The sequence below is a fragment of the Euprymna scolopes genome, chromosome 18 (assembly GCF_053919585.1).
Source record: "Euprymna scolopes isolate OS-2025 chromosome 18, ASM5391958v1, whole genome shotgun sequence".
Classification (NCBI taxonomy): Eukaryota; Metazoa; Mollusca; class Cephalopoda; order Sepiida; family Sepiolidae; genus Euprymna; species Euprymna scolopes.
In genome coordinates this window covers 31,712,367-31,739,939 of record NC_136499.1, presented here as the reverse complement: position 1 = coordinate 31,739,939, position 27,573 = coordinate 31,712,367, and the positions used below count along the sequence as shown (strand labels likewise).

At 34.5% G+C, this 27,573-nt stretch overlaps 1 protein-coding gene across 4 annotated transcripts in view; it reads right to left on the bottom strand.

Moving 5' to 3' along the window:
* The window catches only part of LOC145297565 (aquaporin AQPAe.a-like), a 197,610-nt gene that overhangs the window by 21,838 nt on the left and 148,199 nt on the right, over positions 1–27,573 (bottom strand). For all 4 annotated transcript variants that reach the window (XM_080143579.1, XM_080143577.1, XM_080143578.1 and 1 more), the window contains exon 3: positions 19,408–19,488. In XM_080143579.1, the coding sequence (XP_079999705.1) occupies positions 19,408–19,488 (81 nt within the window). The remainder of the gene's footprint in view (positions 1–19,407; positions 19,489–27,573) is intronic.

Genomic DNA, 27,573 nt, shown 5'->3' with positions numbered 1-27,573 from the left:
TGTTATCTTTTATTTGCTATTTGTTCTAATTTTTTATCTGTTATTCTTAAGATGTTTCTCCTTTTCTTTTCAAATATTATTAACGGTCAACCCAACGTTTCCCAGAAACGAATGGGGACTCATGTGTACACTAGATCTCAGCCATTAACCTCACATTAGTATTTTTTTTTAAATTTGAATAATTTCAAATAAAAAAAAAACAAAAAAAAAAAAAAACGACGTTTTAATTAAACATCGTTTTTTATGTTCATGGATGAACGGCAGGAATATAAAATGAACACTGCACAATAAAATTGTTTGATCTTGATATAGGACCTTGTTTTAAGCTAAATCTGGAAACTGCATATTGCATATATTATAAAAATAGAAAAATGTGTCATCGATTTAGCTCGATCACGATGATACATCGATTCTCGCTAGATCGCCAAAGTTAAGCAACGATGAGCTGGTCAGTACCAGACGAGTAACCATTTGAGAATACTACGCTGTATGTGGGAGTATGTAGACACTTCACTGCAAGAACTGCAAAAACCCAACGTCGTCATTTGACTTAATCGGGATATACATCCGACTGGGGACCGCTTGTGAACTTGATATTCTCATGAAACTTCCTCCTACGAGGAAAGCCGGTTCAACCCGTCTAGAATGAATACCGCTGGCTTATGAGAGATAATTTGAACCAGGTAAAAGTGAGTTTGTAAGACAGTAAACTATAAACAAAATAAAAAATAGTATCCGCTCTCTCTTCCTACAGTTATTATAATAAATGGGGGGGGGGAGGTAGAGAGAGGGAGATGGAGGGGGTTAGCTTTCATAAAGCGGTTTTCTTGGGTCATTGTAAAAAAGAGTTGATCATTGTGATTCTTATATAAGGAGTAACAAAGATCCTCGATAGTCACTTTTTACAGTTGGATCACTACTAATCAAACTCTAGCGCTAAGGTAACAGAGCGCATATGAACGCGTGGGGGAATATCAATAGGAGCTGTAGGACAGTTGGCTTTCGAAGATATTAGCAGCAGTAGCCGAAAAAGCACATATGCAAATTAGATAGTGTGCGCGGGCTTGTGTGAGAAGAACAAGTAAAATAAAAGGACAGCACGTGGTCGGAGAGAAGAAAAGTGCGCGTTGTAAAAGCTGGGCGTGTCAAGTCGAAGACGGGAAATGGCTGGCTACAGTCGGCGTGTGGATGATCAGAAAGAAAAACGCGCGTAGGGTGAGATGGACGTGTGGTCCCGTGGTGGCAGCGAGAGACTCAAGCTTGTGTAAAGACGGCGGGGTTTTGTTAATCTCATGTCAGACGAAATGAACAGTTAGAAAAAACAAAAAAGCTGGCATTATTTGGAAAGTAAAGCTAAAACAGGAAAAAAGCCGAGTCGGATATATTTTCTTTATTTGTCAATTTGCGACGGTACGCACGTTACAAAATGACAATATCATTGATCGATGTTTGCACTTTCATGGTGTTCCACATCTTTCAGTTGGCAAAGTGCGTTTGATTACATGTGGAACGGTTTATGACAAGAATTTGTTGATCTTAGATTTGAAGACAACAAGTTATAATCAGGAGTGAAGCAGTTCCGCGATAATGTGTTCCACAAGCGGAAAGCTCTTGTCTTACGCTAAGCCGTGTCTTACGCTAAGCACATGAAGAGAGAAGTAGTTTTATTCGTGGTATGAATGTTTTTCAAGAAGGAACCAGAGATTGGAACACAGTTTAGCACCTGTGATAAAGGGGTCGTAATGAAGAGCGCACTGTGTGGAACGTGTCCAAATGTGGCAGCAGTACTCCATCTTAGAACGTATCTAATTATGAGATAGAGGATTGCATCAGAAGTCCGGTATTTTCTTGAACTTTCAAATGATCCAAACATTTTGTCCAGCAACTATGCAACAAACTGGATAAAAGTATTCCATTCGAAATGTTGATCAAATGTTAGTCGCGAGAGCTTATAAAAAGTTCTTGTTTAGGAATTTTGGAGACGAGGATCGATAATTTGTATCATTTGGATTCTTCGGACTACTATTCTTATAATCGCAAGAACATATGGCGTAAAGTAAATAAATGCTAACAAATAATCAGTTCTGGGCGAAACTCTTCTGGAGGTTGACGGTTCAATCCTCATTACGAGCGATACTAATAACATAATTATGAATTATTCAGGACTTTTACTTAGTCATGATTGACTGAAAGAGAGCAAGCTATCACCATGAATTAAATAAAAAAAGTTCCCTTCTAAATTCCTTACAAATTCTCGAGTTCGACAAGTAACACTTTGGAGGTTATATCAGCCGAAACGTTGTCACTCAAGATGAGAACGATCGCCCGAATAATCCAAATAATGTTAAAAGGCTTCTTTTGCAAAATATTCAAGAGAGAGAGAGAGAGAGAGAGAGAGAGAGAGAGATTTTCTTTTCTTCATACTCGCCTTTCCGATGACCAGAAGAAGAGAGGGGATAGAAGAGAGATTGGACAGAGGAATATATATATATATATATATATATATATATATATATATATATATATATATGAGAGAGAGAGGCAGAGAAGGAGGAAGAGAGAAAGAGAGAGCACAAATAGTATAGACTAGCGGGGGAGGAACGCCCGGCTTTGCCCGGGCGTAAATACGCTTAAATATGATATTTTAATTTGTCCAGATTTCGTATATATTATAGAGTCATGATTTCAAAAGTAAAAAAAAAAAAGAAAAGCATTTAGATGTCATCAGCTAGAATCGAAACCAAAACCGCAGCATTCAAAACATGTGTTGTTACCACTATACCAACGTGACACACATATAAACCGATTAAAAATTAAAAATAAACGAAGATGAATGGACAAAATGTTTAAAGATTTTTTTCAATTTTGACCCATTTTTAACCCCTTAAAAACAATTTTAACTGGCTAAAACCCCTAAAAGAACGGCCCGTTAAAAATCCAATCATTTGAGACCTTAGCGCCGCTCTGCGACTTTTAGTTTCGGAGGAGATATAGTTTGAAAATATGGAGACAGACAGATAGACTGACAGACCGACATACTGTCGTTTATATATTAAATTTTCTTATTCATTGTCATCGTTTCTATTTTTTCTCTACATTCTTTACCACGGTCTTCCATAATTCTTATAACCATAAACATTGTCAGTAGCATTCCCATGGCATTGTCGCATTGTTACAGAAAGCAAAGTAGCCGATCTCATCTTTCTCGTAACATCCTGAAAAGTCTGCGAATCAATATTTTCTTTCGGTCGGCAGCAAACAAGCTGCATCATTATTTTGCGGCATCAATTCATTGTAAACTGAAGCGAATAAAGTCGAATCAACGAGAGCGAAATAAACAGATGATTTGCTTTTGAGCAAAGTGTACTATCTGTTCTAATATTACACTTCATCTTCATTCAGTTAAGGAGAAATCATTCTAGACTAAGATTTATATATATATATATATATATATATATATATATATATATCTGCGGCTGCTTTTCCAATTTTGAACACTCTTCCGCTGTCTTCTCTTGAAAAAGGACTAATAGGTCTGAAATATATTGAGATTTATAACACCATTGAATACAACAGAAAAAAAAATTACTGTTGTTTAGAGTTAAAATTTGTGAAAAAGAAAAACAAACAACAAAAAAAAAGAAATTTATTTCTTTTGTTTTCATTTAATTTTACTCTATATAAAAAAAAATCTCGCATTGTTCTTGGCTTTTAATAATAATAATAATAATAATAATAATAAATATATATATATATATATATATATATATATATATATATATATATATATAAAACTGTCTCAATCCAGACTGCCTCTCCTTTTGGGGGAAAACTGGATTCCTTTCACATTAAACAAACCTTGTGAGGAAGTGGAAAATATGTATACAATAGTATACTTCTATCGAAACTCGAAAAAGTATGAGCTTTTTTTTTTTTTTTTTTTTTGCGTTTCCTCCATAATTTTTTTTTTTTTTTTTTTGCGTTTCCTCCATTTTTTTTTTTTTTTTACTGATAAAATTAAAAATCTGAAACCTTTTTGTGTATGTGTGTGTGGGGGGGGGGAGGATGTAATATCTGTTTTGGTACTACATTTAATCTTTTCTGTCCTCGGTCAGAAAGAGAACTTCTAGAATGATGTAATTTTATTTTTTTTTTATTCCCAATCCGAACTGCCCATTTTTTTTTTTTTTTTTTTTGTAGAGGCTGAATTTTATCCACATTAAAAACCGATCTCGTGTCTTCGTGGGAAAGCAAATGAATTGGGATTTGGTTTTTGCTTCAATATAAACGTCGATGCCATATATATATATATATATATATATATATATATATATATATATATATATATATATATATATTTGAGGTTGCTATTTTTCAAAGGAAAGATAACCAGTGAAATATAACGAGGTTAATACAAGAGTGCTCAATACAGAAGTAGAGCAAGTTACACTTTCAATTTGTCTTTACTTAAGCAGTAATTTGTTTTTTCCGCTTTTGAATATAAGCGCTGTTTCCTGATGAGGTCTCTAGTGACTAAATACTGGAAGACTGAAACATGCTCATGACTGTGTAGCAACAAATTACTGCTTATGTACAGACAAATTGAAAGTTATATATATATTATATGCATTCAGTGGATAGATTCCAATCTGAGAGTTATGAAGCGTGTGAATTAATGCTTTACCAGTTCTCTAAGGTCCATTCTGACCTGGAGGAGTGGTAGTACCTGTCAAAAATACCGATTAAATAGAAACTATCGTTTACAGACTATCGATGGGAGATGCTCGACTGAGCCCCAATCTTTGATTCCTTCTCATAAGACTTTTCATAACAGAAAAAGATTTTCGTTTCTCTTTCCACGTGACTTATCAGGCGAAATTTCCATTGACAGAACTTTATGAACGCTTCCCATTTGTGGAAAACATTACCGTGTGGTGGTTTCTCTGTTGATTATAACTTGACCGTATTCGAATCTAAAGGAACAAATTATTGGCCATAATCTTACATAAGTAATCAAACACCGTTTAAATCTTTGATCACTGTTAGTACTCCCATAATGATCTTCATCTTTCGTTTGTTAATCATTCAGTTTCATTAACCTTTATACTCGAGTGACTCTTGCTATTGATAGGTTATGACCCAATAGTAAAACTAGCGTTGACCGAGGATCTTTACTAGTTCTTATACAAGGGTCTCAAGGACCAACTCCTTATCAAGCCACAAGAGAACGCCTGACGAAAACTAACAACTTATCCTCCGCCTTTTCATCTTGCATAAGAACTAGCAAGGATCCTCTCATCTCTAAATATGTAACTTTTTTTGGTATCTCCCTTTCCTTTTTTGTCTCTTACACCTCGTGGCTACTCTCTCTCTCTCTCTCTCTCTCTCTCTCTCTCTCTCTCTCTCCAATAATTTGTTTTCAATATATACGCCTGCAGAAAAAAAAATTGATCTACATACAATTTACCTGCCTTCCGCTGGAACAAGGTTAGGTATGAAATAAGTTTAGCGCGCGTGCGTGCGTGTAGTTCTTTTGAGGGGGAGGAACTCCAGAAGGGTATATAATAAATAACCGAGAACGGCATTCTCTGATATGGACATTTTAAGCTATCTCCTCAAGAAGGAGGTAATGCTTGGAAGGACTGTACCTTATTTCAGCAAAGAAACAGTTGATAGTTCAGGACAACTTCTAAGTTACCATGAATTAATCAAGTATGAATGTTGGGGGAGATCTACAGGCTAATCGTATACAAAACGCACGAGGGGCGTTGCTTTTGGCGTAATGGCTCCTATTTTTATTCCGCCCAGATAGATTAGAAAATATTGCAGATTATATTATGGTGACTGAACTTATGCATTCCTGACCTGAAAGTTTCATCTCTCCATTGCAGATATTGGCAGTGTGAGACTTAGAAATTAATCCTGCCATAGACGTGCGCCAGAAGCAAAGATGCGTCATTGAATTCCTTCATGCAGAAAAAATTGAACCGATCAATATTCATTGGCGCCTGTTGAACGTTTACGAAGCCGATGCAATTGATGTCAGCACAGTTTAAAGATGGGTTGGTCGATTTCAGTGTGGCAACAGATGTGTGACAAAGCGCGCTCCCAACTTTTAAGACCGAAGCATCCTTCATCGTTGGCAAAAGCGCATTGAGAATGGGAGCGAAGTAGAAAATAAAATTCTGAAGCACGAAAGATCGCTCGTTTTAATGGTATCACTCTTGTTTTCATAGCTCTTCGACGTTTTGGTTTTCAAGTTGAAAAAAAATAGTATGCATTAATTTTGGAGCGACTCTTGCATGTTCGGTGTTCGGCATAACATGACCCAATGATGGTTGACATGCCGTAATACCAAACATCCAACCAGCAAACCAATTCTCATTCACAACGCTGAAAAGGTGACTAGTGTATTGCCATTGATTCACTAAAAATATGAGCAGGTGTGTTTAGGAGAAAAATCAAGAATATTATATTGGTAAAAAAGCAAATCACTGATAAGATATGACAAAAGAATTCCTTAGCTATGATCAAAGTTTTGAAAAGACATCACCATTATCTCCCTCTTCTTAGCTCCAATTCCCATAAAGAGCCTGCTTCTTTTAATCTAAATCGGCGAAAGAAAAATGACAAAAGAAAGCGTTTCAAACTGGAAAGTTTTAAAAAAGAGAAAACAACGTATCAACCGGTATAGAAAATAATTAAAAAAATAAAAGTTTCATTACGGAGATCGATTGGCTTTCTCAATTTCCTTCTGGATACTTGAAAGAGATTCGTCAAGCAATTCTTACTCTGTCATCTTACTTTCTATCATGATCCGTTATGCCATAGGTGTAAAGAAATGATCACACACACACACACATATATATGAGAGAGAGAGAGAGAGAGAGAGAGAGAGAGAGAGAGAGAGAGAGAGAGAGTACACATTGGTCTTTATTATACAGTGAAAGACTGGTAAGCTTAATTGTTCAGGTTCAGTTGCAATCGCGTCGGTTACTTGTAAATTCAGAGTTCTGAGCGCAGTGGTAGGATAGATTCAGCTCTGACGTAGCAGACATGTTGGCAACAATGAACACGCAATAAAAAGATGGATACTTGTTTTTTTCTTTTGATTTTTTACTGATAATAGATTCAGGCATTTGTGGTTGATCAATAAAGTGATAGATGCGTAGACATTCAATGTGAATGGAAATTTGATTCCCCCGCTCTTTTCTTCTTCCTCTCCCCCGTCCTGTACTTGACTACCAGACGCTGGCCGATATAATCATTATTAATTTTATCAGCGAAATTTGTGAACGGTTATGGAATTCAGTTTGAGAAATGCTTCCGTCGATATATCTACATTCTCAAAGAGAATTCAAAATCTGACTCAATTTTGTTGATTTAATGACGTTTACCGTCATTCAAGGATGACTAATATATATAACCTTGTGCCCGTTTAAAATAAGCACAAATATATATATATATATATATATATATATATATATATATATATATATATATATATATATATATATATATATATATATATATAAGAAATAAAATTACAATAAGTTTACCAAGGTAATCAAAATGGTAAACTTAAAATATATTATAAATATTAACGAGTTAATATTTACAAGTAATCTCAACCAGATATAAAAACTCAATAAAACCGAAAAGGAAATAGAGCTTATAACATGAACAAATGATTAGTACTCCATTCATATATATATATATATATATATATATATATATATATATATATATATATATATATATATATATAAATGAAGTACTGCTGCCATACCTGGTCAGGAGCTGCTAAAAACAGCCTATCCTGCCTTGACAGAGTACAAAATAGAATTTGTAGCCAAGTGGGGGATGACCTTTTCTCTTCCCTGCAACCTCTCTCCCACAGAAGGGACGTTGCGAGCCTGTCGTTGTTTTATCGTTATTTCCATGGCAAGTGCTCGTCTGAGCTCCAATCTCTGGTCTCCCCTCGCCAATCTTTCACGAAAACCACCCGTCTATCTGAAACCGTTGTCATTAATTTTCCCCACTCTTTATCTGTGCCTAAATCAAAACGTAGATTCCATGAACAAAGCTTCTTTCTTAGAAGTGCACGCCAGTGAAACTCTTCCGCTTGTCTGTTCCCCACCTGACTACAACTTGGATGTCTTCAACTCCAACATAAACTAGTTCCTGGTGAACCGCCCCCTTAAGTAAGAAACTTTATCAGATTTCCATTACTACGATATTGTCCCATTGGTTACTGTACACGCAATAACTCTTATCCCCGAGTGGCCTCCGGGCCTTGATAAGTGGTGACTTCCTTGTAATTATATATATATATATATATATATATATATATATATATATATATACTAGCAGGCGTTGCCAGGTCGTAAAATACGCTTAACTATGATATTTTAATCTATGCATATGTTGTATTTATTGTTATAGAGCAAATTCTTTATTTATTATTATATTGTACCCAATATACATAGTGTCCGTAAAGTTACTATACAGTCTTATTGTTTTATTGTATTATATTTGTATTAATAGTTAATATTAATAATTAAATGTTAATATTAATAGTATATATATATATATATATATATATATATATATATATATATATATATACACACACACATAGAGGGTGTCCACAAAGTCTGCCTACATAATGTAGCCAGACTTTGTGGACACCCTGTATATTGTAAGGATTTAAAAAGTTGAAAAAAAAAAATGACTTCTGTCCCATCATCTGGAATCGAAACCAAAACAGTCAGTGCTCCAAACTTAATCGTTATTTAAGCCTTCAGCCAGTCGTTACCATCTGAGTTATCGCTTAATGGATCGAAAAGGCTAAAAATTAAATGACTTCAAGCTAAAAATGTTAATGTACGCATGCTCTGAAGTTAGTCGATTTACTCTAGCCAAAGTCAACTATTTTGTTTCATTTTTGACTCCTTAGCAGTTCTTTTTACAGGCTAAACACCAAATGGAAAGTGAGCCACATGACCACAACCCTATATATCAAATGTCAAGTTTGTTGACAAAATATTCAAAGAGGAGTTTAGTAGAGACTTTTCACATACACACACACCAACGAGGTCACTTTATATATAACATTTCCATGTTATAAGACGTCTTCATCCTAAATCCTACATAATTATGCAGAATATAGAAACTATGCATAAAAACAATTCAGTGTAATAGTTAAATGAAACCAATTATATAAGAAAACATAAAAAATGAACAATTAATTAATCAATGTTCATTTTTCAAAGTATCATGAAAATTAGTTAACCTTCATGCAGTCGTTCGCATATCCATCCCTGAATATATTAAGTTCGTTTTAATATTTTTTAAATAAGAAAAGAAGGCGAGAAAAAATTCTTAAATTCTTTTAAATAAAAAAGTCGAGCGAGAAAAAAAAATTCTTTCTATATATATATATATATATATATATATATATATATATATATATATATATATATTAGTGATGGGGCGATTCTAATATTATTACTGATTCCACATAAAACTCCCGATTCCGACATAATTTCTGATTCTTAATAAATATCTATGTATTTAACTATAGCGTTGTTATATTTCCGGATTATCGTAAAAAACAAAAAAAAAAAAAATTTAAATGTGCAGATATTTTCTTAAACGTAAAAATAAACAGATGTTAGTTTTATTAGTTGTTTAAAATTAATATTTCTTTTTATTACTACTAGCAGTGGACTTTTAACAAAATCGAATAAAAAAGACAAAAGAATCGTTTTTGGTATCAGAAAATATACAAAACTTTTCCGATACCTAATGTTTCGATTTTTCCGATTAATCGCCCCAACATTAATTAGGAAGTTTTTTTTTTTTGCATATTTTCTGATGCCAAAAACGATTCTTTTGTCTTTATTCGATTTTATTAAAAATCCACTGCTAGTAGTATAAATATATATCGTTGCTGTTAACCACCTGACGAAGGTCAGAAGAATAGTTGGCCGAAACGTTGTGAAACAACAACTATGTAGATGACGACAACAGTCCGCAAATAAAAGAGAATATCTCTTCGGTGGTCTGACTCTGGCCAGAGATATTTTCAGTTTTTTGTATCCCTCTCTTCCCTTGGCCAAGCATCTAACAGGTACAGTGTCTGCAATTCACATGCGTCAGCCAAGCAGGCAGCCATGCACATGTTTACATAATGTTTCAATAACAACGCGTTTATATTCAAAGATAGAGATACCATTTTGCTGCTATTCCGTCAAATACGTTTTCGTAAAAGTAGTTTGTCTCTTACTTACAAGTTAAGTGATCAAATCATCGCGTTGATCGAATACTGTTTCTCAGCTCTGAATTTGTCTTTACGTATAAACATTTTTTCTATTTTATCTTTCTGGAGAAAATTAAACCAATTTCTCGCTTGGAAATATAAAATTGAAGACTTAATCGACAAAAGTGCATTCGACCTGTTTGTTATCGAAAATATAAAAGTTGGCCTTTGTTCATGGGTCTGTTTCGGCGCCATATAAAAATCTATTTTGCATTTTACTCTAACTGGTTATAAATATATCTGGCGAATGTTAAATGCGATTTTAAGGTCGTGAAACTCAGGACGTCTGCACCAGAAATAAATGGGATGTAAAATAACCACGATTTTATTAATACTCTGATACGGCGAAGAAAATTGAGCTTGCGTCCAGCAAAAGGGGTTGGTTTATCTGCTTTTTGATAGCCCAACTTATTTTGAGACGGATAATGCCTGTACGGCATAATCACGTTGACACCAATTCTCGTTGGATCACGGAAGTTAAGTGGCGTTGAGCCCGCTCAGTACCAGATAGGTGACCATTTGAAAATATTAGGCGCTGCATGTGTGATACCGACCTGCAAAAACTAACATTGTCTGAGCGACAAGAGGGGCCGCTTGTGGATTCCATATTCCCTAGAAATTTCCTAATTCGGAGAAGGGTGCGTGTCGTAGAAGACTGATCTTCAACAGTTCATGAGCTGTGATTAACCATAATTTGCTATTAACTCACCAAGTGACCAATCTCTTGCTAAATTCTTGTCTATCACTTGACCTCCCACTTATTTTTATACAGTATATATCACTTTCGCGTCTGTATGTCTCTCTCTCACCCTGTCCCGCTCTCCATTTATTAACAGTTGAAAGTAATAAAGAAAGGAAAGAATATAAAAATCAGATTAGTTAATAAACAAAATGAAATATCACCGAAATTAGTAATACTATTTAACCATGAGTTTAAGAAAGAAAGGAGAAGCTAAATAACGAACAAAAATAAACATTTCCGTTCCCTTCCCAATTAAACTAACTCGAGCTCAAGAGTTGACCTATCGGGTCACATTTATTTTAGTCAGTCTGTTCGTTCCATTTTTTTTCCTGAAAATTACTGGACTGATCTAGCAAAAATTTTGTATGGATTTTTGTTATGTCAAGGTGCAGTGAACTAAATATTATGGTATCCGTTAGATGCACAGTTAAAGATTAATATGAATTTAATGCAAAAATGAGCACAAATTCAAACCACATTCAATTTGGCATAAGACACTCATTCTAAGTCAACATGCCATAAATTTTTACCCGTTTTTTATAAACGGACATGTTATTTTTAAATGATCCAAATCTGAATAATTCACGAAAATAATAAATAAATGTTGTGGAATCGGTAACACAAACGTTCCATTTCGATTTTCAACTGCAACTGTTTCTAAAACTGGTTCAAATCGTCTTGGCTCAAATCCTTTTCCCAACCAATAACCCGATTCCTCTCCTTTAGTTTCTGATCATCGATTCAATTGGTAAATGATGAGGAAAGGTTTGCAATGCATTGGATCGTGCACCCTTGCTTAAATCTTGTCTTTGACGATCCGGCGATCCCATCTTTAAAAAAAAAAAAAAAAAAAAGGGATGAGAGGTGAATATATATATATATATATATATATATATATATATATATATATATATATATATATATATATATATATATGCGCGTATCGGTGTGGCTCAGAATATAAGGAATGATGATAGAGATTTGTAGGTTTTGGTTTCGATTCTAGCTGAAGGCATTCGAGTCATACAGATATATATTCTTTAGTTGTGATCTCACTACTGTATAATAGATTCAATATAATAATCGATAGAGTATTGTCTATAATATTGAATACGTAATCTCCATTAATTATAATATATTTAAGCGTATCTTCCGATCGAGCAACGCCGGGCAGCCTGCTAGTTTGTTATAAAAATGGTACCCATGCAATCATTAATACAATTCGTAATCTCTTCTCCAATCCAATCAGATTTGGGCACAAATAAAATTCAGTCTACGCATGATTTGTCCACTGTGCTTCAATCATAAACGTCAAACAGTCTATTTTATCGCTATACAGGAATAATAGTCAGTACAGAAACTTTGGTAATCGCCTCATCAGTAGGAGATGTGATCTTGAATTCACAATTTTGCATGCCACAATCAGGTGTGTTTGCAACTCGGAGGTGCACATTTGGGGCATATCATTAGACGTTGATACAACAAAGACCGTTGGGTATTCATAAATGGAAATTGGTGGCCAAGTCAGGCATAACCTGAAGTTGATTTTTACCCTATATGGTTGGATAGTAAAAAGAGTTCTGAATGTTTTTTAACGCTTCCATGGGTGGTATTATACAGGTTAAACTCTCAAACGTTATTTTAAACTTCATGCGATATCAAGTTTTGTGTAGCAAATAGCCACAATTATCTACAAGCTTTCTACCGCACAATTTTAAAAGCTTAATGATATTCATTTTCAGTAGTGAAAGAGAAGGTGAATTAAATAAAATTATCTACTACTACTACTACTACTACTACTACTACTACTACTAAGGAAATCATCCTATTTTTAACTAAAAAATTGAAGAGATACGAAGACAGGAGTAGTTCGATTAAAATGAGTGACCTTTTGTTCCCCAGAATTTATTTTTCTACATAGTCACCACCATTCTTAATGCACTTTTGCCAGAGATGAACGATGGCTGTATATGGGTGTCTGGAGAGCGCTTTGCCATAGGAGGGTCGTTCCAAAAGTAAAGCCTTTTATTTTTTTATTAACTAAAAAATTGAAGAGCTACAAAGGCGGAAGTGGTATTATTATTTATTTATTTATTTAAATGGAAATCGGTCTAAAGAAGACATGACGCTGCTTGATGTAAGATGCTAAAATATTACTTCAAGGTCAAAAGCTAGCTAACCATAATCTTATTCTAATAGATTCTAATCCAGAAAACAACATTTCTTCCCCTTTTGCCAGAAACATCATTCATAGAAAGTGAAGACTAAAGGATAAAATAAGGGAACCAAGAGTTACGAGGCTGCTGAAAGTAAATCCAATGCCTACTTTTTACTCTCCTTAAACGGAGATTTGATATCTGTCTGTCTGAAGCTAAAACTATACTCTTTTAAACTGCTGTACTATTTTTCAATGCTCATTTCAAAGAGTAGCATAATATTTGTTCTGTTGCCATGAGAACATCATCCCAAGCATTATACCTCTCAATATTTGGAGTGTAGTATATGTTAGTTCGCTACGATGCTATCAACATATGCATGACATCTTCCTGTTTTGAGGAATGTAGTGTAGTATCTGTTCTATCGTTAGGAGATAATCCTCCAAAACATTAGCCCCTCCTTTGTTGGGGATAATGTAAGATATGAGCCTTCATCCAAATACCATCGTCCCAGATATTACTGTCTCTTTTTTATGGGGTGGGGAGCAGTATATTATATATGTTCGTTCGTTATGAAAGTATAGGAAGAATATTTTTGCTCGTTAATATAACGTTTAGCAATATTGTCTTGACGAGAACTTGCCGATGCGATTTAGATCCTCACTGCCAATCCCTTCTTGTATCTGATTCGATATTGATCTTGATTTAGGGTATGATGTCACAGCCGGTGATAAGGCTTTGAGAGTTTGGAGCAAAGGGGAGCAACCACTTAGTTTGCAATTATTCCCAAGCCCATTATAACTCGAAATGGTAGTACTTTTCAACATATCATACATGCAGATTAAATAGTATTTGTATTCGATATAGTATAAAACAACATACGGTGTTGAGATTCCTATCTGGAAACTTTGAAGAGTTCGAAGTAATTTCGTAATTCATATTACTCCCAAGTAATCTCTAACCAGAAGTCATATTACTCGCCAGTTTCACGTCTATGAGTTAAACTGTATTTATCAATTGCAAATTACAAAATAGTCATCTGTGGAACTTTGTTTCATCATCAACAGCAGGGAGGTGAAAGTGGCTGTGTATAATGACACTGACTAACAACTTGGGTGGTCCAGGTTCGAATCCAATTTGTTCTATGGAAAAACTTTCACTTAGGAGTTTGGCAACCTTCACGTGGTTTCTGTCGTAAGTACTCGATGTCGTAACATAACGCTGTAAGCAAGAATATCAAGATTCGAAAGCTGATAATTTGACATGCAAATCGAACATTCTAACTCTGAATCACGTATTGGCCTTCTATTATTATAACATTTTGTCTATTTACTTGTCTCCTTACGAGGATATAGTTAAACACAAGATCGCCTTTAAAGTGAGGGAAATCTAACTCCTACCGAATAGAGACAAAAATAAAAATTGCCTCGGTCTAGAAAACAGAATACATGAAGAATAGTATCAGAACAGATACTGCAATTTGATCTTGGTCAAAAGGCTAAGAAATAAAGTGATGTTGGCATTTATCTCCATACCATCGCGAGAAAATGTCACACAAAGTGGCGAGGTGGAAAATAAAAAGCCATCACACAAGAGGTAAAGGTGTCTCAGGTGATCAACAATAAGCTAACCTCTCTTCAAAGAGAGGAGGTAAAGTATGGCAGGGTGAATCTCCTCGAATTGAAAAGAATTATAACTTTATCTCTGCATAAGGTTACCGCCTGAAAAATAGCCCAGACGGTCGGAATAATTGTGGATGACGTATCCTTAACTATTATGAACATCAACTTGGGTTACTTTCCCGCCGTTCCCCCTCCCCCAGTTAGTGGCCTACAAAGGAGTAACTTAACGGGGCGGTGACCCCGGAAATACATATTGTAGAAGTGGGGCATCCAATCATATTCAAACGTTCTCCCGTTCTCATATTTATCAGTACTAGGACTTATACTTGAGTCTTTGAAGAATGTAATCAAGGAGTTGGTCCGGATATCAATAGAAGATCAACAAACTGTTGCACGTCACTGCGACCGATTAATCTATATATTAATAGGATAGCGTGTGTGTTATTTATTTTGTGTGTCAAGATTACATCCGAGTGACTGTCATTTAATTGTTATGGACTTCCATTTCTTGTAATAAATAATTTTACCAAGAATTCTTCATAAGTTTTTTTTTTCAGTTTCGATTATAGCTGAAGGAACTCAAGTTATATATTTTTCATAAGTTTTGGTTTCGGTTCAAGCTGATGAACCAAAGTCATATGAATATTTTTTTTATTTTGAAATCCTAACTTTATAATATATAACTCGATAGAATATCAATTCTATAATAGTATATACAAAATCTGCAAGCATTAAAATGTCATATTTGAGCGTACTTTACGCTCGTGCTACGCCGGGCGTACCTGCTAGCTTAGATAAATACTTTTGCAGTTTTAACAAAAAAAGCTACAATAATACTTTTGGTAAAGATCAAAGTGTAGTATCTGTTCTTCAGATGCTGCACTTCCATTTCTCGTTCTCTTTCGGTGGAGGAGAAATCCTTCACGACTGAGACAATTTTTATTTTTGTACCTTTTCTCCACGTTAAAAAAACGACCCTGGTGTCTAACTCTGTCCCGTGGGGAGGCATAGTAAATAGGTACAATGATATCAGAGCGTCTCCATTTACGCTAGACATCTACAGAATGCTCATTCAAAATCTCTGGAAGTTAGTATTGAACGTCAACTCAGTTTGAACTGTCCCAACGTTAAGTTCATTTAATCTTTAACTTGGTTTATTCTCGGTATCAGATTACATCAGATTTAGTAAATTGTCTCTTATCTGCCTAGTTTTCTTACGTAGTATAGATTAGAATGCCGACTTAATAATGCATTCGTTTTTGATATTCCGTTTGCACTCTAAGAGCGATTCTGTCTCTTATCAAAAGTATACAAATAATTTAATCTACAGTAAACCTCAGCTGTTACCATCGTCCTGGTTCTCATAAGATGACCGGGAAAAAATAAAGATAAAATAAAATGAAATGAATAAAAAAAAATCAAGCTGTTTTGTATTATTGTATCACTCAGTGATTATGGGCGTCTTTTTATTTTCATTTTGCTTATTTTATTGTCTTTTTTTTTTTTTAATAATGCGATTTTTGAACAAATTTTGTTCGTTTTACCAAATCTATCTATTCCCCCCCACGCTCTTTCTCAATGTCGAGGCGAGTTGAAAGGAAATACATAAAGGGCTCGATCACAAATGTGGGAGCCAAAACACAAATTATTTATTTAAAACCTATACATTACAAATTTCAGAGACGCACCATGATTTCATTGCAGCAGATCTACTTATAAAAAAAGCCAAAGAAATATAATCTTTCTCCCTCTCTCTCTCTCTCTCTCTATATATATATATATATATATATATATATATATATATTAGTGATGGGACGATTCCAATAGTTTCCACGGTTCCGATATAATTAATGATTCTTTTCTAAATTCTCAATTTCGATAGAATTTACCGATTCGAATTCTTTTAAAATCTCTAAATACAAGGTAGAGCGATAAAATTGTCGCCATAGAAAATACGACATGATTCTATTTCCGTTTAATGAAAACCGATTTTCTTTTTTGTTGCAGACCACCTGTATACAAATCCCAAGAGCGAAAGGAGCCTTCTATCATGTCTGAAAATGACAATGTAAAATTCACAAGCGATCTCCTGTCACATATGTATCCGTCTCAAGAGGGAGAAAAAAATGCGACAACTAATGTTAAAATCTTTCTTGAGACGGATACAAACAAGTTCAAATATGGAAGATTGTAAAACTGTTTCTGAAATCACCTAATTATGTTTTTAAATACTCAATTTACATACGTGGATAAGTAGATACAGCACTATTTACACATTCTTATATTATCGATGCATTTCGATAGCACACGGATAGTTTGCGTTATTTATTTATTTTTTAAATTTAGAACTTGATATAACGTCACTGTTATGGATGCTCCCATCTTGCCCGCCTTTGTATAATAGTATTACAACACAGAACGCTCTATTTTATTACATCCAATATAAGACGCAGAATCAAAATTGTGAGCATTTTGTGCTACCGTAGTTTCATACGGGTTATGCAAGATAGAGACACCCATAATATTCATATTGTAACAAGTAACTCTTATGGCTGGATATTGTAACTAAATCTGTTTTATTGTTTACGTGCCGACATGACTTTAATATAGACCCAGCAGCAACCAGTGGTCATACCTGGTTGTCCGGCGTTACAAGTCACTCGAATTGCGTGCATAAATTGAACAAATGGAGAATCAGCAGGAGGCAGCTATTGTGCCTTTGTCGTGCTGTAATGTGCCGTTCATGAATACTAAGACCCTAATAATACATACCCTCTCATTATTTTTAATGTTGGAAGATTAGTCTCCTTGTTGCTTCGGTTGCTTGGAGACTGGGTAAAGTACCAGTCACGAATCCGTTCTTAATAATCAACCCGACAGGTGCGAGGCCATGAACAGGTCCAGTACCTACCTAACGGATATTTACCTAGGAGGTCCATCCCCTCAGGCCTTGCCAGCCGTTTTTATTTATTTATTTATTTATTTGCTAGGCCAGAGCGCTCGTCTTTTAGGGGTGGATAGGTTGGATATTCCCACTTTCTTACATCGTGTCACATCTTGCTGAGATAGTCAGCAAGTGAATATTGACCTTTTTCAATAACATTTAAACAAGACAAAAAAACGTAACTAGTTGGGTTTATTGCTATTGGTGTTCCTTTTCCTGTCTTGATTCGGCGATTGATCATTTCAGGGTTGGACGGGTTTCATCCAAAGGAGGAACTTTCTGAAGGATACTAAATTCATAAGTAATACACAGTCGCATGTAAACATGTCTCTTAGCCTACCCCAAATGATCGCTTTTTGAAAAATAATACCGGGCTTTTTTTTATGGCGATAAGATGTCCTGTAACCTTTGGTTCGACATATTTTATTTTTACAGGACGGTTTAAATGTCTGGTTAATCCTACCAAAACAATGACAGGAGTCGAGAAAAAAGTAATTCAGCAATGCAAACTACACGTCCTGAAAATTTAGTTTTATAACATAACAAAAACACTAGAACAATACCAGGAACAAGTAAAACGGCAATAAAAATAATACAACTAGTGGGACCTGTGAAAGTTCTATCGATTTTTATATATTATAAAGTTGCAATTAAATATATATATATATATATATATATATATATATATATATGACTTGGGTGCATCAGCTTGAATCAAAACCTAAACAAAAAGATTTATGAAATATATATAACTTGAGTTCCTTCAGCTATAATCGAAACTGAAACCAAAAACTTATGAAGAATTCTTGGTAGAATTATTAATTACAAGAAATGGAAGTCCATAACAATTTAACGACAGTCACTCTGATGTCAGCGTGACACACAAAATAAATAACACACACGCTATCCTATTTATATAGAAATGTGAAACAATAAGAATGTCTGTATACACATGAGTTTTCTGGCACAAAATTGTGCGGTTCCATGACAGGTGTGATATTTTACGAATTAGTCTCCCTTGGTGATTATTTCTTCGTTGTTACTTTTGGATGGGGGTAACAAGACTTCGAATTATCTTGTATGCTATTTAAATAGATTAATTTTGAAAATAAATAGACAGACGCAGGTTTGCATTTTTATAACAATACTTTTGACCGTGCATAGTATCATTTACCCTTGCTTTGTATAGCAAAAACGTTTTGGTATGGTTTGTCGAATTTGTTTATAACTAGTAATATAGTATGGCGTGTAAGATAGCGTTTAATTGTTAAAGGTTAACGGCGTTGAATCGAATAATAATAATCTTAGGATTTAAAACCACATGAATGAGGAGAAAATATTACTACTTACTGGCTGTAAAATGGCCGAGGAGCTACGATGAAAGGTATTACAGAATTTACGGATGCATGCTAATAGAAATGCGTATTAGCTGAAGTAAATACGACAATCTTCGATGGAAATGGAAGTAGAATTATTTAGTTTTAAGTGACACACACACACACACACACACACACACACACACACACACACACACACACACACACACACGCAAAACGCATTTCCGGTTTCTTCATGGAGGAACTTCAAAGTTAAAAGAAAAACGAAAGGGTGATACTTACCCATTGTTTCTGCCAGTCACCAGTGATTACTGCAGGGCCAAAATTTAAGGCAGGGTTCATTAGGCAACCGGATTTGTTTCCCTGAAATGTAATAAATAAATATTTAAAATAAAAATAAATAAGATGAAGAAGAACAAGAGGAAGAAGAAAATTTCTAAAAGAACAGCAATACCACCATCAAAATAGATGCAAAAATTGTTTGAAAAATCTTGAATTTCAGTTGTCATAAAAAAAAAAAAAATGAAGCATTCCAATAAAATTAATTTTAAGGAAAGTGAAAAATGGAGCTTAGGTTTATTTTCGTCAGTTTCGTAACTCTCGCTTTGTCCTTAAGTTTCACGAGCGATGTTTATGACAAAGGGGCAAAAATTGCTGTTTTCTAGGTTGAAATCTGTTTACATGTATCGCTATCTTTTTAAAAAAAAAATCTTTTTTAGCTCCTTAGATCGAGTGACTTCATGTCTTGTCTGGGGCGATTTACGTTAAATAATAGAGACGAGTACTATAAATATATTGCTGGAGATAAAAGCGATAAGAACATGTCAACTATGAAACTGTATACACCTCCCTTCCCTTACAACATAAGGGTGGCCCAAAGTTGAAGTATTTCTTGATATTTAAATTGAAAATTAAATTTAAATTAAGTTAAAATTTATAAAAAAAAATACTATCCAATCAAACCGAAAATCTTGCATGATGGTTACCGTTATCAAAGAGCATTAAATTCATGCAATAAATTTGGACGGATCTGAAGTTAGAATTCCGTCAAAATTTTGGTAGTGATCAAACTCTTCAATGACATTAGAGATGCTGGACTTCATTGGCTATACTATGGACCAAGTAGCGAGTCTCTACGATGGAAAAATATTAAAGTTATTGTCAAAGGTGTAATTTTCAATTTGTCTGCGACATTAGTCTAGATATCCTAAAATTAAATCAGTTCTAAGTTGGACCATGTTTTGTTGACGATTGGTCAAGCGGCGGACTTTCGACCGAAACATAACCTTCTTGGCGGAGGTAATAAGTAAAACAAGGATTGCTATTTACGAGGAATTGATGAAAATCTTTTCAACCGTATACAGCTATCATACGGTAGCTTCCTTTAGTCTTGACAAACTATGGATACCCACTGTAAGGGTGCATGCGTGTGGATTTTTTTTTGTGGCAAGAGTTGCGCAATCTGTAACCACACTACTCTTGAGTCGGTGTTGATAAATATCAGCAGCAAGTGGAGGTTCAGGACGACTGGAAACAATGCCGAGATAAGCAGAGAGCACATAAAACGCGTAGAATTCCCAAATTGTCACCCGTCTGGTACTAGAATTATCATATCATTATATGTAATAGTATACACTAGCACCCCCCTTAAAAATGAAGCAAAAAAATTCTGATTCAGTTGTGCTCACGCTTATTATTTATTTAAGCCTATCATTAAAATATTCATATAAAAACCATAAAATTTCGGCAGTAATTTATTTCTTCATATATAAATTATCACTTCTGATGACCTAAAGAAAAAACACACACCCATTGTTGACATTTTTATTATAGAGTGGAGAGTGCATTTCATTTTTGGTGGCTGTGTAAATCTGAGGTGGCTCGTTAACTTGCTATTTGCTAACTCATTTCCTTTTAATATTTGAAAAAAAAAAAAAAAAAAATCGCCCGGAGACTAGAAAAAGGACATGGTGTGTGCGTGTGTGTGTGTGTGGGGGGGTCTATCTTGTGCTGGAAAGTGTGTGTCCATTTCTCGCGTCCTTAAGACAGCAGAAGCCAAATGAAAGAATACTTGCATTTCCATTCTCTGAGGAACATGATTGCTTCTTTGAGATAAGGCCGTTATTTTAGACAATTTGTATGGAATTGGCCACGAGAGATACGCGTTTTCTATGGCTTGCTGCGCCGCGGAGAAAGGTCAAGAACGTGGCCGTTTTCTCGAGTACGCATCAGTCTGCGCACGCGCGCCTCTGCTGTTTATCAATCGCTGCCTTAACGAACATTTAGGCAGGCGTTTGTGTGTGTGTGTGTGCCTAAACGATGCTTAATGGGTGGGCTGGACACTGTTTTTGAAAGCGTATTCATTTCTACGCAGGTCGATATTCCTCTAACTTAAATATCGTCGTCGTTAGTGGATCGCAAATTAGTTTCATAAATTAATAACAATCGTTATCAAGGAAAACTACGCCGGGTAGATATTGGTATTCTGGTATTTAAATGCCTATCAAGAATTTCTCATGAAAAGAAATAAAAAATAAAAATATAGAGAAAAGTCTGTATGACGTACTTACTCGGACCGAAAGAAAATATCGTACACCAGAATCACATAAATTGATCAAGTAGTTTTATTTTTTAATGATGAAACACATTTTATGGCTAAACTACTAGCGATGATCTCGCGACGCGATTTTGAAACAATTTGAGGGAACAAGAACGATAACTCTAAATCGAAATTTTAGAAAGGCATCCTTAACATAAAGAGTGAGGCCTTGTAAAATCCCAAATTAGCTTTAAAATAATTTTCGTTATAAAAACTGAAGCTACTTGATCAATTTACGCAATTTTTGATTTATTGAATTAAAATAAAATTAAGACAAATCGTTTTCTAAAAAAAAGTCGCACACTTTTCAATAATGAAAATTCAAAATAATTTATTCTTTTGTTGTTTTCATTTTTTAAGAACTCCTTTCAGGATGAAACAATTCAAGAAAACCCTAAAGTGGATCTATATCTTTAGAATTTTGGACCAGAAAGAAATGGATTTTTTTTTTATAGTCTTGAAGACTAAATTTTATTTTTTCCAAAAGTCTCTGATTTGAGATGAGTACTAATCTAGCCGCATTAAAGAGCTATGATACAGCGATACTAATTACTAATATATATAAGTTATAAAATATATATGGAAATTAAGCTACACAGAATATTCCGCGTTTCATCTACGGTAGGATTCATCAGGCTGATGAATCCTAGCGTGTATGAAACGCGGAATATTCTGTGTAGCTTAATTGCCATATGTATTTTATAACTTACTACCTAGCTCTACTTACGTATCGAGCACTGTTGAAGTAAATACTTCAAGTTTACGCATAAATTTATACTTTCGTATATTAATTTATGTGATTAAATGAAGTAGTCATTCATTATATATATATATATATATATATATATATATATATATATATATATATATGATAGCATAATGGTTAGGAGCCTTGACTGTCGTACAGACGGTCGGGTTTCAATTCTGACTTGAGGTAGTTGCCTGTCTAGCCGCACTGATGAGCTGTGAAACAGCGAAACAGTACTGTATGTGGATGACTAATACTCCTCATCTTGAGTTGAGCATATTGAGAAGTTATACACGAATTACCATTAGCATATAAGCGATGCTCTTTGTGTAAACAAATCGAGCTTAGGTATTTCGGACGATGTAAATGCAAATAGTTGTTTTGGTCTTTGTTTTATATCATATATACAAAATTTCAAAAGACTATTTTGTGTTGTTGATTTAAATAACAGCGTGTCGTTTTGGTAAGAAGTATACATGTGATGAATGAAAAAAAAGATCCTTGCATTTGTCCATTTAGATGGCCTTTACTTAACTTACTGACTCCTTAAAAGTCAACAATTAAAAATAAAGAAAGTACTCTGAATTCGAGCTTCAGGAAAGAAGACAGCAATAATAGACTAGTAGGGAAAGTTAGCTGACTTCAATAGAAGGTCAAAGGTGTTATGCATAGGTCAAGGGTAAACAACATCGGAAGTTGACGGGCAAACGTGCTTGACATGACGTGGAATAGAAAGTTCTTTGATATTAGCTTCAACATTTCAACATCTGACAGACAATAAAACGATTTTTGTGACCTAGATATTACGATAAATCCATATCAACGGAAATGAAAACGGAATTTAAATATCGTTTCGGAAATTTTTGAATAAAGATTGATTATCTGGATTATTTAGATTACTGTTCTTATTTTGAATGGCATTATAACGTTTCGACCAACGTAACCTCCGACCTTCTTCAGATTTATTTTGTCGAACTCTGAAATCTTTCTGTTCGAATTCTGGAATCTCTACAGAAATTCGAACGAAACCCTTCATTTATTTTATTTTTTTTTATTATAAGGGTATAATGGGCTGGACAAAGTGGGTCAGTTTGATGCCAAATATACACAAAAAAGTAGACTATAAATCAAATCTTTTCTAGACGGTGGTAGCCTCGAGAATGCCCACTGGAGATAACTGCAGGGTATCTTTCCATGCACGACATGGCACTATAACCATCTCGATATTATACAATTGATGATAGAGAAGCTGCTTTAAGTGCCAACAGTTAGGTCTCCTGTATTGTCAGTCGGAAACAGCAGCCACACGAACTGTCAGACAAGCGCGACACAGACTAGTTGCATGTACATGAGTAGCAAGCAAACGTCCCCTAGTTGCTTAGTTTTAGAGATACGAAAAAAAAAAACAAAAAAAAAAAACAATGGGAGGAAGACGGGATGGGAGAGCGTTCATTGTTCTAGTCAGGAAACAAGGCCAAGCACTGGGTGTTTATGAGTCCTGCATTGTAGCTTACGCTTGGTTAATGCACAAACAAGGGGTGTGAAAGCCGGGCGATAAGCAGAGTCGACGTAATTCTTAAAATCAATTATTTATTTTATCCACGAGAATAGATTGCTCAAGTTCCGTCAGTCATGACGTAGAAGTCTTAAGTATTTCGTAAAGATTCCAGAATTCGACAATAGACATTTGAAGAAAATCGGAGGTTACAAATAAATGGTATTAATCGCGCACAGTGAATGACGTTCCAAACTAATGACATCATCCACCAAACTAGTGACGCTTTATCTAGACAATCTGAGACTTATCTGGACCGGTTTTCTCTAATATGCTCAACCAATAATGTTTGCTCTTTTGCATATTGAATGCGTTAGATAGTGAGAGGAAGGGCGAATGAAACGCAAAGTGGTGATAGGAAGAGAGTAGGAAAAGAAATGGTGGGAGTAGAAGAACAAAGATTAATCGTAGTAATAACTAAGGCTATGACAATAGAATATTCTTTTCATTATTTTGACTCTCGAGTATACATCAGTTAATATCTTATGTTTTTAGATAGAGTGATGTGGTTCTCGATTGATTAACTGTGTCGGATATATACTCGAGAGTCAAAACAATGATAAGAATATTTTCTTGTTATAGCCCTAGTGATAACAGTAGCAGTAAATATAAGGACGTAAATAAATTAATGACGTATTAGAAAAAGTAAAGAAAAATTTGTAATTTTTATAGAAGGCGTTCCAGACAAAACATGAAGCTATTTGATGTAAAGAGATAAAAAGAAAGAAAAATAATTATCGCAAAGACAGGAAATGCCTATGGGACTTAATCTTGAAGCAATCAAAGTTATAGGTAGGAGAATAAGAGTTTCACAAGCTCACAGTTCTTGGAAATCAACTATTGGAATAGGATGCCGGATTATAACAAAATATAAGAAAGCGAACTGATGAAGATCCCTATATCAACGAGCCAAACGAGCCGGAACAAAGGAAGCAGGGAATAAATCAGACAATTCTGAAAAACGCATGTCATAATAGAACTCATAGAAAAGTTAAATTGCCCCACATTATAAAGGTGGTAATAGAGAGTTTAATGTTAGGAGTAAAAATACACACGAGTTCTCATCCATTACCGGGCAACGGCAGGTGTGCTTTGTCGTAACAATTAAATACAAATAAATGCACGTCTATAGACCATAACTTGAGCTAAATGATGTCACGTACATATGATTGTTTATTCTGATATGTAAATTAATCAAACGTTTTACGTCATTTTCTGTAATCGGCGTGTTAGGACTTGTTTTAGTATATTTAACTTCATTTAACTATTATAATTAATCGATTTATGAGAGATACGGAAGTTTTAAAAGTTGATTTGGTAATGACTTCTAAAAGAAAATGGTGTATATGGAATTTCGAAAGATTCATTAATTTTTTCAACAAAAACAAATATCAAAACGATAAATTCAATAAGAAGATCATATATCATTGATAATTGCTACAATAATATTGGGACGAGTGTAAAAAATTTTTTACGAAGCCGTGACTGCAAGAGATAAAATGACTAAGGAACAAAGGAGTTTTCTAAGGAAGAACTTGACCCCTCCCCCCAAAAAACCGTCCTATATAGTAATAAAGTTTAGCTGAGAAATAAATTTTCAGTGATAAGACAAACCTATCATGATAAAAAAGCTCTACTCGATGAAGAGGAGCAAAAATTAGAATTAGTTAATCATAATGTGTGTGTATATGTGTGTATATATGATGATGATGATTGCAACATCTTGTCAGACGAGTGCCACTCCCTCAGACATTTAAAATCCATGAGCCCAAATGCCTGAGGGAGTATCTATACAAATATGATGTTACAGAGTCTTAGCTTTGTATGACAGCTGTCTCTCTCTCGGTTCAAAATGTTGAGATCCAGCAACAAGCAAGAGCAAGATAGCCAGCAACAAATTAGACTGCAGACCAGCTTAATGCGGGTACTGGTCTCCCGCTTTATGGTTTTTTAAATCAGAGATTTGCTTCTCCTAGAAAGGTTGCCTTCACCACGGCTTACGGGAGCCCTCTCCACCCCAATACACATATACACACACACACACACACAAATATACATATAGTGCTAGTTGGCCGTTGACCCAGAAAAAGAGTTCATTCGCCCTTTGGAAGGTCTTGTTTTTAATCCTCCAGGGAGACTAGCCGCCCTCCTCACCAAACAAGTCTGGTGGGGGAACCAGTTTAGTCGCCGGTGACCCGACCATGAGGCAGGTAGTACTGGGTTACATGGTACCAGTAGCATATGACATGGCCTGACACAATATATATATATACATACACACATACATATACATATATATATACACACATACATTATACATATATATACAATCGATATGTAGTTTGCTTCAAGCATTGTGTGGGATGTATGTAGTAGAGATTTAGAAGGCTATCGCAATGCGAGGAATGAGATATAGTCGATGTTGATGAGAAAAGACGAAAACAAGTGGCAATTTACAAATCAATAAGTACATACATATGTTTATATATACATATATTTATTCAATTATATTAAGTATAAATGTCTTATTATGTCTGTGACCATATCCATTATATTTCAGGGAAAAATTCCCCTTTTCAAATGGTAGATGTGACAGTTCGATTCAAAGCATGCCGGATGAAGCGAAAAAATGAATTAAAATTTAATTCGTTTTTTTTCGCTTCATCCGGCATGCTTTGCATCGAACTCGGAAATCTACACAGTATCTAACAATGCTGAAGATCAGTCGTCTGCATCTCAGTACAGACGAATCAGTCTTTCATACGTCACGAGAAAGGTGACAACTTTTCTATTTATCACTGCTTTAAGCAACCACTTCACCAAAATCAACCTATTCAGTGATAGCAATATGGTCTCAGTTCTGTGAGATCTATTCCTGCTGTGCTAACTGTAATATCACACAGGATCAGTGACTTTATTGACAAGAGCTTCGTTTCTAGAGCAATAGCTTTTTAACACATGACACTTAATTCTAAAATCTTCCAAGTTGGTTTTCTCTTAAAGTACTTCAATTTTCACTTAATTTTCTACAATTTTCTCTACTAATTTAAATTCAGTTTTTTTTTTTTGCATAATTTTGTTTCTTTTATTTATTCCTTAAAGTTTCCCTAACATTTAAAAAATTTTCAATCAATAAAGTTTTTATTTCTTTTTTTTTTTTACTTCTTAATCACAACAATCTCTCAAAACGAATTAATGTTTAAAAAAATCCCTTTATCTCATCACTATCCTGCCATCAAATATTTTAACAACCATCATAGCATTCCTATCCCCTCGAGTACAAACAAAATAAAATAATGATAATAATAAGAAGTAATGAATAAATAAAAAATAACGTGTTTAAAATGCGGAAATTCTTTAACTCTACCGGAAAAACTAATTAAAAAAACAAAAAACAACAACAAAAAAAAAACTATTCACAGTTGGATTCAGTTGAAATTAATTTGGTTGGGGTTCGAGGATATTTCAAAGCAACTCGTTTGCATCTTTTAAAAATAGTGTAACATTACGAGACACTGCCGCAGAGAAATATAAATACAATAAAAT